Source organism: Spea bombifrons, chromosome 7 (assembly GCF_027358695.1).
Source record: "Spea bombifrons isolate aSpeBom1 chromosome 7, aSpeBom1.2.pri, whole genome shotgun sequence".
NCBI classification, from domain to species: domain Eukaryota; kingdom Metazoa; phylum Chordata; class Amphibia; order Anura; family Pelobatidae; genus Spea; species Spea bombifrons.
This window is the reverse complement of record NC_071093.1, coordinates 26561937-26574557: the sequence shown is the minus strand read 5'-3', so window position 1 is coordinate 26574557 and position 12621 is coordinate 26561937. Positions and strand designations below refer to the sequence as shown.

The 12621-nt window shown below is 38.7% G+C and overlaps 1 protein-coding gene across 2 annotated transcripts in view; it reads left to right on the top strand.

Moving 5' to 3' along the window:
* ANKRD44 (ankyrin repeat domain 44) overlaps positions 1 to 12621 on the top strand; it is a 67093-nt gene that overhangs the window by 32019 nt on the left and 22453 nt on the right. For both annotated transcript variants that reach the window (XM_053472227.1, XM_053472226.1), the window contains exons 6-14: positions 301 to 388; positions 1293 to 1435; positions 1960 to 2172; positions 3216 to 3294; positions 4106 to 4220; positions 6473 to 6555; positions 8237 to 8300; positions 9100 to 9168; positions 12261 to 12401. In XM_053472227.1, coding sequence (XP_053328202.1) covers positions 301 to 388; positions 1293 to 1435; positions 1960 to 2172; positions 3216 to 3294; positions 4106 to 4220; positions 6473 to 6555; positions 8237 to 8300; positions 9100 to 9168; positions 12261 to 12401 — 995 coding nt within the window. The remainder of the gene's footprint in view (positions 1 to 300; positions 389 to 1292; positions 1436 to 1959; positions 2173 to 3215; positions 3295 to 4105; positions 4221 to 6472; positions 6556 to 8236; positions 8301 to 9099; positions 9169 to 12260; positions 12402 to 12621) is intronic.

The following is a 12621-nucleotide window of genomic DNA, read 5'->3' as shown; positions in this document are numbered from 1 at the left end:
TGTTTGTGATGGCATGCAAGTGCCTGTGACTCGTCTGCGAGTTTCAGACAACTTGCATGGCCTCATCCAAAACTTGCCTAAACCCTCTCCGCCCCATTGCTGCTGCATAATTACAAGCACTCTAATTTTACTAAGCAGACCCACCCATGGGTACCCTCAAACTACAGTTACAAATTAACTTTTTAGTTTTATGTATTAGCAACTGAACCAAAATACAGTTATTCCTCCGCCTTGAAAATGACATTAATATAAAGTTTTGATCTTGAAAAAGGACTTATAATGATCTTCTCCTTTTTTCAGATGGTAAACATGCTCATAACCAGAGGTGCAAATATAAATGCGTTTGATAAGAAGGACAGACGTGCCCTCCATTGGGCAGCATACATGGGTGAGACATGCTACACACATATGGCCATATATACATTGTAGTATGGCACTTGTCAAGATACCTCTAGGGCCATAATAACAGTTTGGAGACCCAAAGAGCTTTCACACTTTTATTTAACAATTGTAGCCTCAGTATGCTGTCACTTTAAGCAGGGACTGGACCACAAACATAAGTAATAAATCAGGCACTCTTACCAGCTCTATTCCTTCCACTTCCACCCATGATAATGGTTTCTGAAATGAGGGAGAAAGCCTGTTTCAGTTCCTTGTATATAACACCCAAGGATGTAAAAATAGTTACCTTTCCACTCCTATGGGTGGTTTGTCTCATCCTCAACCCCAGGTTCTCTGGGCCTGGGAGTTTGAGAGGTCTGTGCAGTATCTTAGCTGTTCCTTAGATACTGCACAGTCTCCTATGACCACTGGGACCACTTTGGTCTTCACTCTCCACATCTTCTCTAGTTCTTTTTTATTTAGACCCTGGTACTTCTCCAACTTTTCATACTCCTTCCTAATGTTGCTGTCACTTGGCATGCTACTTTGATCACCACCACTGTCTTCTGGTCCTTGTCTACCACCACAATGTTGGGTTGATTGGCCAGTGCCTGCTTGTCTGTCTGGATCCCACCAGTCCCACCAGTATATAAAGTATGTATATATATATATATATATATATATATATATATATATATATATATATATATATATATATATATATATATATATATATATATATATGGATAGCAGTGTTGGTCCAGTAGTGTAAGTTGGTGGTTAGTATTGCTTTTGGCTTGATAAAGGGAGGTGGATACACTCAAAACCTCCCAAAAGGTGGTGTTTTATATTGCAGTACTGTGTGTGTATATATCTATACATTTTATATGTGTATCATTTTTATTATTCAGGGCATCTTGACATTGTTACATTGCTAATCAATTATGGTGCAGAGGTGACATGTAAGGATAAGAAAGGTTACACTCCACTCCATGCTGCTGCATCCAATGGCCAACTTAATGTGGTAAAACACCTCCTTAACCTAAGTGCAGAAGTAAGTACAGACTGAAATATTTACATATTTGTATGAGCTTAGATGTTCTGGCACTCATATCCTATTCATTGTATGTCCTTTCTTGCTCTTTCTCATTTGCAATGGTTACAATGGCTTATTTTAATATTGATTATTGGACAGTTGAATGACATTTCCTTTTTTATGATTTCAGAATAGCTCTGTAAAGAATAGCTCTGTGATTGTCAAAAAAGACAATTTTTGAGTCTAGATACATAGTTAATAGCTTTCCCATGAAAAATAATCTTTGCTTCTTACTCAATGGCACAGTTTTTGGTAACTAAAAAATCACTGGAGCTTGGTAAGCCAGCTCTATGCTTTTTGAAATGATGGAATACAAATAATATGGTGTTTTTAATCCCAGAGTGAGCAATTGAGTACAGGTTATGAAAGACTTAGTTTACTCAGTTGGCAATGACTGTGATCTGTGGTTACAGGTGATCTGTTACGTTTACTATACTCCATTAAATTTAGCCTTTATAATCAAAATGTTTTTTTTCTTTCAGATTGATGAAGTTAATGTCTACGGCAATACTGCTCTTCATATCGCCTGCTACAATGGCCAAGACGCTATAGTTAATGAGTTAATTGACTACGGCGCCAATGTCAACCACCCTAATAACAAAGGTTTCACCCCATTACATTTTGCTGCAGCTTCAGTTCATGGTGCTTTGTGTCTTGAATTGTTGGTCAATAACAGGGCAGATGTTAATATACAGGTAAGTGTACATGTTTCTTACTTTTAGCAACTGAAAATTAAGTATTGTTTAAAATAAGCATTTCTAATATGCTGCTTTGTGCTCCCATGTGTAGTATAATTTAACTTTTTAAGGATGTACTATAACATTCTTGCAAACAAATTACACTAACAAATAAAAGTGAGGATGTAATATTATACCCTTCACTTTTCGATCACAACTAATTGTAGAAATCTCTGGCTTTCTCTGCCTCAATCTAATCATGAGGACACAAAACAGCTCAAAAATTTTTTTTGTTGTCAATAAATTTGTATTGTTCGTTGCCTGATCACTGTATTATAAAGTGATTAGCAGTTTTAGTGCATGTGGATGTTTATCTTTTTATCCTAAAGGGATATTTTTATTTTCCTTTTGTATTCCTTGGGTAGAAAGAGTTAAGAGGGAAATTTCTTCTTGTAGATATAGGTTTAGGGTAAAAACATAAATAAATGAAGAGTTCCTCACCCTCCAACAGTTTCTTCTTCGGGTTGAGTGTTTTGAGTTTGATAGGCTGTGGGACTTTGTGGTTCCAAAACTGGGGACACAGGTAGTTTAAACATGTCTTAAGCCAGGAGTCTGTGACCAGGGAAGCCGTGTAACGTGGCGAGGGCACAGGAGCAATAGAAAACACTGAGGTGGAATACACTATGGTGAACATAGGTACGACCATCAGAAGGTAAGGTGTAGTGGTTCTCTGATGGTTTATATGGAGAACAGGAAGAAAAAAGCTCCAAATTCGAAATTGGCACCATATTAAAAAATGGAGTGATGTCACTATGTTTACGTTCCTCCATTGCGCCCATTTTGTGTGTGGAGTGGCTGTGGGTGAGGCCACTGTAGTCTGAGAGCGGCGGATAAGGATCCACCGGACATCGTGGGAGACCGTCCAGAGGCCTTCCCCGCCGACGCGTCGGAAAGCCGACCAGTTAGGGACCTTCCCCGTCGGCGCGGGTAGGTAACAGTAGTGAAACAATTGAACATTGTCAGTGGTATCCTTTTATAATAACAGAGGGGTTTTTTTGCAGAGTTATGATGGGAAAAGTCCTCTGCATATGGCAGTTGCTCATGGAAGATTTACAAGGACACAAATTCTTCTAAAGAATGGTAAGAAAGATTCTGCCACATCCTATTTGTAGACATTAGCTTTACATTATGTTTTAAACATGTATTCAGCAATGTAAATGTACTGCTTCTTTAACTTTAAGATAACACTTGAATATCACAGGGCTATAAATAAATATTTTAGAGCTCCTTGATCCAAGGAGAATTCTGATTGCCCATAAGTTCCTTCTTTTGGATCAAAAGCAGAAATGATAGGTAAAATGGTTGAACTTGAAGGTCTTTTTTCTACCTAAATTAATGTTACTTTGTGGTAGGAGCCTAGCCTAATCTCTGTAAACCCCCCTGATTCTCAGTGATATATTATATGCTACTTTTAATATCATGTTTTATCTTAGATATTATATAGATATTATATAGCTAGTTCTGTGTAACAACATTGTGTGATATATGAAGTACTAATGTAAAAAGATTTAGGGAGAGTCTCTTAACACAAGTAATGGGTTTAATAAATTACAGCCTACATAATAGTGTAGATACATGGTGCGTGAATGAGGTGTCATTTTTCTGCTTGTACTGCACATCCGTACCATAGTACATTTTGTGCTGGAGCTTTCCATTCCAAAGTACTGGAGTTGTACAAGTGAATATTTGACCTTGATCTGCCCTGTATTTACATTACATTTTTATATTTGTTTTATAAAAATACATTTTAGAGATGGGGCATTCTGGTAATATCATAATGTCCCCTTATCACACTTGCAGTCTTGACATTTGATAGGATCTAAAGAACTATTTGGCCTGTGTATCACATTAACTAAAGTTTTGTTTTTAATTCACTTTGTGATTTTGAAAGGCGCTCTAATTGACTGCAGCGATAAGGATGGCGATACACCTTTACATGTAGCTGCACGATATGGCCATGAAATCTTAGTTGACTCTCTCTTGAGCTGTGGAGCCAATATAGCAAAGTAAGTTTTTGGTTAATTTAGGACACTTTTGTTAATATTTAAAACATGTTGCTTTATGTTCTTGAGTCAAAGACCATAAGATGAACAAATGTATACATACAATGCTAATATAAAAGAGGTGCAGGTAATGTGTAAAGTTCATCTACCTTGGTTAATACAAAGAACTGGATAATGCTATGCTGAATATAACACAGTACCAATGGACAGACTATATAAGCTTCCATCAAATTCTACATTTCTACCTATATAGAGCTACGTGTCATAGAAGTGTACTAATATATTGCTGAGCAGGTGAGTGAAGTGTATAAGTAGTATTCACAGTCATGCTCCTTAGTTTTTGCATAATATAGCTTTTCCGGATATCTGCACATCAGTCACTTTAAGGGGTTCTAGCTGTATTATGTTAACCTGGTCTATAAGACAAGCGCCTGACACCTTATGCTTCCCTATTATAAACAACAGAATTGCTTAGTCTCAATCACCCACTCTGACTAATGAAAGTCTTTGGGGGAAACATAGATACATTGATGGAAGAACCATTTGGCCCATTTGTACTGATGTAGACCTTAATGAGCCCTTGATCTTTTCTTAAATTCAGGATAGCTTTATGCAATGCATGCTTAAATCCCTTATTGTATTAGCCTCTGACAGTTTTGATGAGAGGCTGTTGAATTTATCTACCACCCTCTCGGTAAGTAAAACAAAAACAAAACAGTGGATTTCATTGTATAGGCTGAACTTGATCTTTATAAACAATCAGCCCAGAATGATGTTTGAGTAGGGAAAGTCATCCCAAATATCATCCAGTTCTGCAAGTAAATAAAGCCAGATTTTTATCAGTGCTAACCTACTGTACATTACTACAAACAGCACTGTGTTTTGTGCTCTATGGAAAAAGTAATTACCGTATTTGCTCGATTATAAGACGACCCTGATTATAAGACGACCCCCCAAAATCTAAATATTAATTTAGGAAAAAAACAAAAAGCCTGAATATAAGACTACCCTATAGGAAAAAAGTTTTACTAGTAAATATTAATTCAGGTAAACAATATTTTCATATTTAATAAAAGCTACGAATGAGAAAAATATATATTTTTTATTTCCTTTTATTTGCCAACCTGCCCCCCCAGTTATGCACATCTGCCCCCAGGGTTGCCACTCTGCCCCCAGAAATCCCTTATACCCCCTATTTGCCACTCTGCCCCATGATGTGCCTTTTAACCCTCTATATGCCACTCTGCCTCCAGAAATGTCTTATACCCTCCTATATGCCACTCTGCCCCATGATATGCCTTTTAATCCCCTATATGAGTGGCATATAGGGGGTTAAAAGGCATATCATGGGGCAGAGTGGCATATAGGGGGTTAAAAGGCATTTCTGGAGGTATATATATATATATATATATATATATAACTGCTAACAGCAATCACACTCCTATCAAGCCAAGGCAGCCAGTACATGCTGGAACCTGAGGATGATAGGAGTGTGAGTACAGCCTCCCTATGCCATGCTACCACCACCACCCCCCTTACACATCCATACTAACACACACTCATTCACAAACATTTAAATACTCATTCATTCCATTAATCACACATACTTCACACATTAATCACAAAAACCCACCCCCTTACCTGAACTGCAGATTTCTCACCCGAAGACTTCTGCAGGGGCCCGGCTGTGCTTGCAACTTCTCTGACCCCGCCCCCAGAGGAAGGAGGGGGGAGGCAGAGTTATGTGACACTCTTCTAACTTCCTGTTCTCCTGCTGCTCGCGACCAAAGCCCGGTAAGTAGCATGGCCCCAGCGGACATTTTGAGGTCTGATTAGAAGACGACCTCGATTATAAGACGAGGGGTATTTTTCAGAGCATTTGCTCTGAAAAAAACCTCGTCTTATAATCGAGCAAATACGGTATTTACATGGGGCCAGTTTAGCTGCAAGCGCACCAATCTACACATTGTATGGAGAATATACCTGTTCTGTGTCCTTTTGCGCTAAAGGTTGCCACCACCTCAATATTTCACTCCCAGTGTCTTTTCCTGTGAGCACCTGTGAATCCAGGACCATTTTGTCTAAGCTGTGTCCTTGCTCTGTCATTTAAGAATGGCAAATGTGATCATATTTCTCAATATTCCTATATAAGTCGTAACATCTTTTAAAACACTGGGAAATATCGGCTGTAATCTTCACCCGTGTATAATCATTTTGGGCTCATATTGTGAAACAATAAACATTGTGTGTTTCAGGTGTGGGATTCACAACATGATCCCCCTACACTTGGCTGCACTCTATGCATACCCGGAATGCTGCAGGAAGCTCTTGTCATCAGGTATTCTAAATATCATGTAATCTAAAAATCATATTTGATATGAGACAGGATTTTCTTAATATTAAAAGCTTCCTAGATCTACAGGGTTTGTGTTATTTGGCACAACTCAATGTTTTATGCTTACCCTACAGAGAGATTTGCTGTATCCTGTATTGCTAAATTGTTTCCTTAGAGCAGCAGGAAACAGTGTAGTGTAAAACAGATTCTTTTTATATCATAGACATTGTACTTATTTATTAAAAAAAGACATGTATCTTTTAAATTCGATGCACCATGCAGTACAGCATACCGTATATGTGCATATATTCATTGTTAGACTGGGAATTAAAACCAGCCCATGAAATGAATCATTTTCAAATTTATTTAAATAAGTTGCTGAAAACAAAGTTCTCTAAAACGCAGAAATTACTTTCACAGTGGATAATAAACAGTGCAAATAAACCTGTACCTCTCCTAAAAATACTTTAGAGCTACACATGTAAGAAGGAGGGGGAATAGTGTGAGCTACATGGGTCATCAGAGGGGAGTGTGTGTATAGTATAGTGTATGGATCTAATTTGTATGCGTATGATGTGTGCATGCGTGTATATGTATATATTGTGTTAGCGTGTCTGTGCATTATGTTTATATGTGTAAGTGCATGGTGCATGTGTAGATGGGGCTGCACGTGTATGTATTTATGTGTAAGGTGTTATGAGTGTGCATGCATGTATGTGTAAGTATATGTTGTAAGAGTGTGTGTGTGTGTGTGTAAGATATTAGAATGGGTGTGTGGATGGTGTTAGAGTGGCTGTGTGTATGTACATGTAATGTGAGTGAGCACATGTGTATGTATGTATGTGTAAGTGTAGAGCTGCCCCTGACCATCACTATACCCCCACAATATAATTAATTCCCACCCCAACCACCCAAATTTACATCTCCTACCATCATCACCCCATATTGCATCACAATTATCCCCCTCTATCTTTATGCCCCCTTACATAACTTCTAATCATCTCCTAAACCACCCAGCATTATTTCCCCATCATCCTCATACCCTTCCCTCAGCATACCCCCTTCATATATTTACACAAACATATTCCTCCCCTCACCTGTCCTTGGCCTCTGGGTCTGGCAGTCAGCGCGGTTTATATTGTCAGACACTGACTGGCAGAAGCACAGCGAGACAGGATCTGTGCTTAATTGCCACAAGTCTTTTTGGGGCGGCAGCCCGAGGGGAGGCGACATACCGAGAAATTTCCCAGTAGACTAGTCTGGCCCTGCATATATTGAAATGGTAATAGCCAAAGATATGTAATACTAAAGGTAACAAGTGATGCTGTTATGCCGGCCAGGCCTATGAGGCCATCAGGCTCACCAGACAAATGCCTGGTGCACTGGTGCCCAATCAGTGCTACTCATATAAACTGTTCAATAATATAATATGCGGCTTCCAGCTGGATACATCCTGCGGCACACCACACCTTACCGCTTCAGTTCCATTACAGATATGGATGAAGGTTCTCTAATGTAAAAAGGTATGCTCAGTCCTGCCAGTTTTTTTGCAGTTAGTTGTGGTTTGTAGTTATTTACTGTGCATATATCTATATCTCTGTCAGCGATATTTGTTCTGGTCTGGTTACATTGTACAATAAAAGGCATGGTGTGTGTTATGGTAAAACATATGTGTCCCCTTCAGGTTTTCAAATCAACGCACCAGATATTTTTGGAAGGACGTGTTTGCACGCTGCCGCTGCAGGAGGGTAGGTCTGAGTCATAACCTGAGTGGTGTTTGTTTTGAATGAGAAAGAGTAGTTCATTAATTTCGAATACATTAACCATCCATGTTTGCTTACACAAAAGTACAACATACTTTTTAATAAAACAGTACAATATGAATCCCATTAAACAAGTATGTGTTAAACAATAGATATGGTCCACTTCTATGTGGTAAGTCTTGACTTGAAAACATTTTAAGGGATACCATGAGAAATGTTAGGAAGAGGAGACCTACTGTGGGTATAGTTCTGTTTCCAAGCTTTACTGTGATGGAGGGTGAGATAAACTTAGCAAAGTGGGATATGGAGAATTCTAAGAATGAAAATAGGCTCAGGTAGAATTTTGACCAATGGAGAATTTAATTTTCTAGTGCAGCAGTAGGCAACAGGGTACAGACTGTTAGTATACAACCCTGTGTACAAAGGTATGGGCTTATGCATATGAAAATCCTCAGGTCATTATATTTAATTAACACTACTTAATATGTTTGAAAAAAATAAAGCTATAATATATATAATCTATTATATGTATTAGAAACCCACCCTGTATCTACAGTATATTGCTCTGTGCTGGGATCTTAACATACATACTCCTCCACCTTAAACCTCTTTGGTTTAAGGCCGATTCTGGCAGCTGTGTCACGAACAATGTACACAGGGTAGTTCAGGGCAGGGGAGCAGTTATTTCTGCATGTTTTGCACCATCTGCCTTGATCTCAGTAGGCTTGATCTAGATCAGATGCAATTATATGACTAATATGGATTGTACCAATGTTTATTTCAGGAGTGTGGAATGTATACAACTGTTGCAGAATAGCGGAGCAGATTACAGTATAAAAGACAAATCTGGAAGGTAAGCCTAGTAAGCTTTGAGGTGTGAGCAAGGGAGTGCTGGCAACATTCAGCCCTATTAAGTGGCCTGATACTGAAGAAACCCAAAGCAGATCTGAGAGACAATAAACTCACTACTGGACTATCCTGGCCAGACCAACACAGATTTCCCAAGAAGAACTTGATATAAAACCTTGATATAAAAGTACCAGCTAGTCAGAGTGTAAATTCAGCCTAAAGGTTAGTTAATGTGACAGTTTATAGCCTAGTGGCTATATGTGGAATTACAGGTAAAGGCATAAAATGGCACTGTGTTAGCAGTGGAAAGAAAAAGCAAATTTGATAAAGATAATTCATTTGTTAGCTATTTGAAATGTAAAAAAAAATTATCTGGGTCTCTTCTTCAGGAATAATGAAAATTAACCTAAATTTTATAGGTTCACTATAGTTTAATGTACACAGACATATGTATATTTTGATGTTTCTGTGTTGATTAAGGGATAACTGTCTCATACATAAATATGGTACCATACACACAGGTGCAAGTTTATGTAAGTAAAATCCTACACACACAAAAAACATTTTAAGCATCATTTTCTGTAGCTGTGAAGAAGTCCCTTGGGCCTTCAGGAAAAGGCTGGGGAATATAGCATGTTATACAACAACAGAATAACCCCGTGCTAGATGATACAAAAAAAACTAAAAAAACACCCAATGGTGCTAAAAAATATATAATTCCTGATGGGGTTAGAGAATACATGGCAAGGGATCTGAGACCATTCCTCCATACAGAATCTCTCCAGATTCTTCAAATATTGAGGTTGACGCTAGTGGACTCTCCTCTTCAGTTCACCCCACAGGTTTTCTATGTGGTTCAAGTCGGAGTGGGATGGATCATTGTCCTGCTGAAAGACATTTTAAGCTTTCTGGTAGAGACAGTCAGGTGTTTATTTAATATCTGTTGATATTTGATAGGGTCCATGATGCCATGTATCCTATCAAAATGCCCAAGTCCTCTGGCATAAAACCAGCCCAACTGTGGGCATGAGGTACTTTTCCATATGGCTGCCTCTCTGTGTGCCAAACCCACCTCTGGTGTTGTTTTGCCAAAAAGCACTAATTTGGTTTCATCTGACCATAGAACCCAAAGTTCTAGTAGTGTCTGGCAAACTGAAGACAGTTGAGATTGTTTTTGGGTAAGAGTAGAAGCTTTTTCCTTGAAACCCTTCCAAACAACTGGTTTTGATGTAGGTGACATTGGATTATAGTTATGGTGAACCCAAGAAGCAACTAACCTCTGCATTTCCCCAGCTGTGATCCTTGGAGATTTTTTGGCCACTTGAACCATCCTCTTCACAGTGTATTGAGACAATATAGCCACACGTCCTTTTCCAGGTTAATTCATAATATTTCCTGTCAACTGTAACTTCTTAATTATTGTCATAGCATTTGCTATTTTCTTATAGCCACTTGAAGCTCAGCAATCTTTTGCTGTACATCACAGCTATATTCCTTGGTCTTACCCAGAGCCGTAGCTAGCTCCTTTTGCAACTGAGGCAAGAATGGAAAATTGTGCCCCCCAGCTTATTATTTTTTACAGAGGTTGTTCTATTTACACTGCCCTTACACACTGCCTTTAGACACACCTGTCCATAAACACGCATATACGCATACACTGCCCTTACACACGACTGCCCATAAACACACATATACACTGCCCTTACACCAACCTGCCCTTAGACACACCTGCCCATTAATACGCATAAACACATACATTGTCCTTGCACACGACTGCCTTTACACACATATACACACACACCAGCTTACAAACATACAAATACCTACACTGCCCTTACACACACCAGCTTACACACACATTTATATACACATACACTGCCCTTACACACGATTGCCCTTACACACTGCCTTTACACACACCTTCCCATTAACGGGTATATACACATACACTGACCTTACACTCCCCTGCCTTTACACACATATATATATATATATATATATATATATATATATATACACACACACCAGCTTACAAACACACAAATACCTACACTGCCCATACACACACACACTGCCCATACACACACTGCCCATACACACACACCAGCTTACAAACACACATATACACAGCCCTTACACCCCTTTCTCCCCTTCTCTTACTTTTCTCATCTTCCATCATCTTCCATCATCCATCATATTTTATCTTCCATCCTGTGGTGGGAGCGAGAGGTCTGTCACTCCAGGCCTCTGTTTTAGTGCTCCCTCATCACTATGTGCTGGCTATTGATGCAGAGCGCCAGGATATGACGTAATTTGCCGGTCATTTGCCGGTGCATAGTGGTTAGGAAGAATGGAAGCCGAGGTCTGAATTGACAAACCTTTGCAGTCCCCTGAAGACCGGCCCAGGGGAGGCGGCCTTTCCCTGTTTTTTAGGGGCTTTGTGGTGAATCACATTGCTGCCATGGGGGCCCTGTTGAGCTGGTTAGGGATATCCGTGATCTCCCCAACCAACCTGGAGGCTGAAGCTGCTGATCGGGCGGCTCTGTGCCCCCTACGGCCCTGGTTTTACCCATTGTGACGAATGAGGTAATGAGCAAATTTCGCCCATGGGTCACCTAATATTTATACCCCTCTGAAATAGGAAATCATGGTTGAACTATACCCTGTTCCTAGTCACATAGAAATCTAAAATATCAATGGGAATATACTTCAAATATATTTTTCGCATATGATTTCATAGGGGTGTCAATAATTGTGCCACACATATTTAACATATTTTTTTATAAACTTGTGTTGTATTTGCAGTTGTTTGATTTCAATGAGCAGAGTATTTTTGTGTATTTTTAAAAAAGATCAGAGGGTTAAACAATGAAGATATTTTTAACAGCATTCATATTTACCAATTGTGCCAATATTAGTGGAGGGCACTGTATAAATGCATGATTCAGACCTTCATGTCTTTCAAAAGGCATTCACTACCGGATGCAAAGAACCACCGGATGTGGAATAAAGTGTGCGTATATATATATATATATATATATATATATATATTTCTGACAATAACCTAAACTAATGTATTTATTTAATTCTTTTTAGGACACCTTTGCACTATGCTGCAGTGAACTGCCATTTTGAGTGCATTCAAAGCTTAGTAAATTCTGGGGCCAAAATTAATGAGACGGATGACTTTGGAAGGACAGCCTTGCACTATGCAGGGGCATCAGATATTGACAGAAAGTAAGAAAATGATTTGTGATTTTTTTCGGATTTGTTTTATATATACGGAACATAATAAATATACAGTACCTTTGAAAAGTTTTAGGCACGTGTGCAAAAAGCTGTAAAAAAAGTGTTTGTTTTTATCATTTACCAAAATGGAACAAAGTGAACAGAAGACAAAATTATGTCAAATCAATATTTGGTGTGACCACCCTTTGCCTTCAAAATACCATCAATT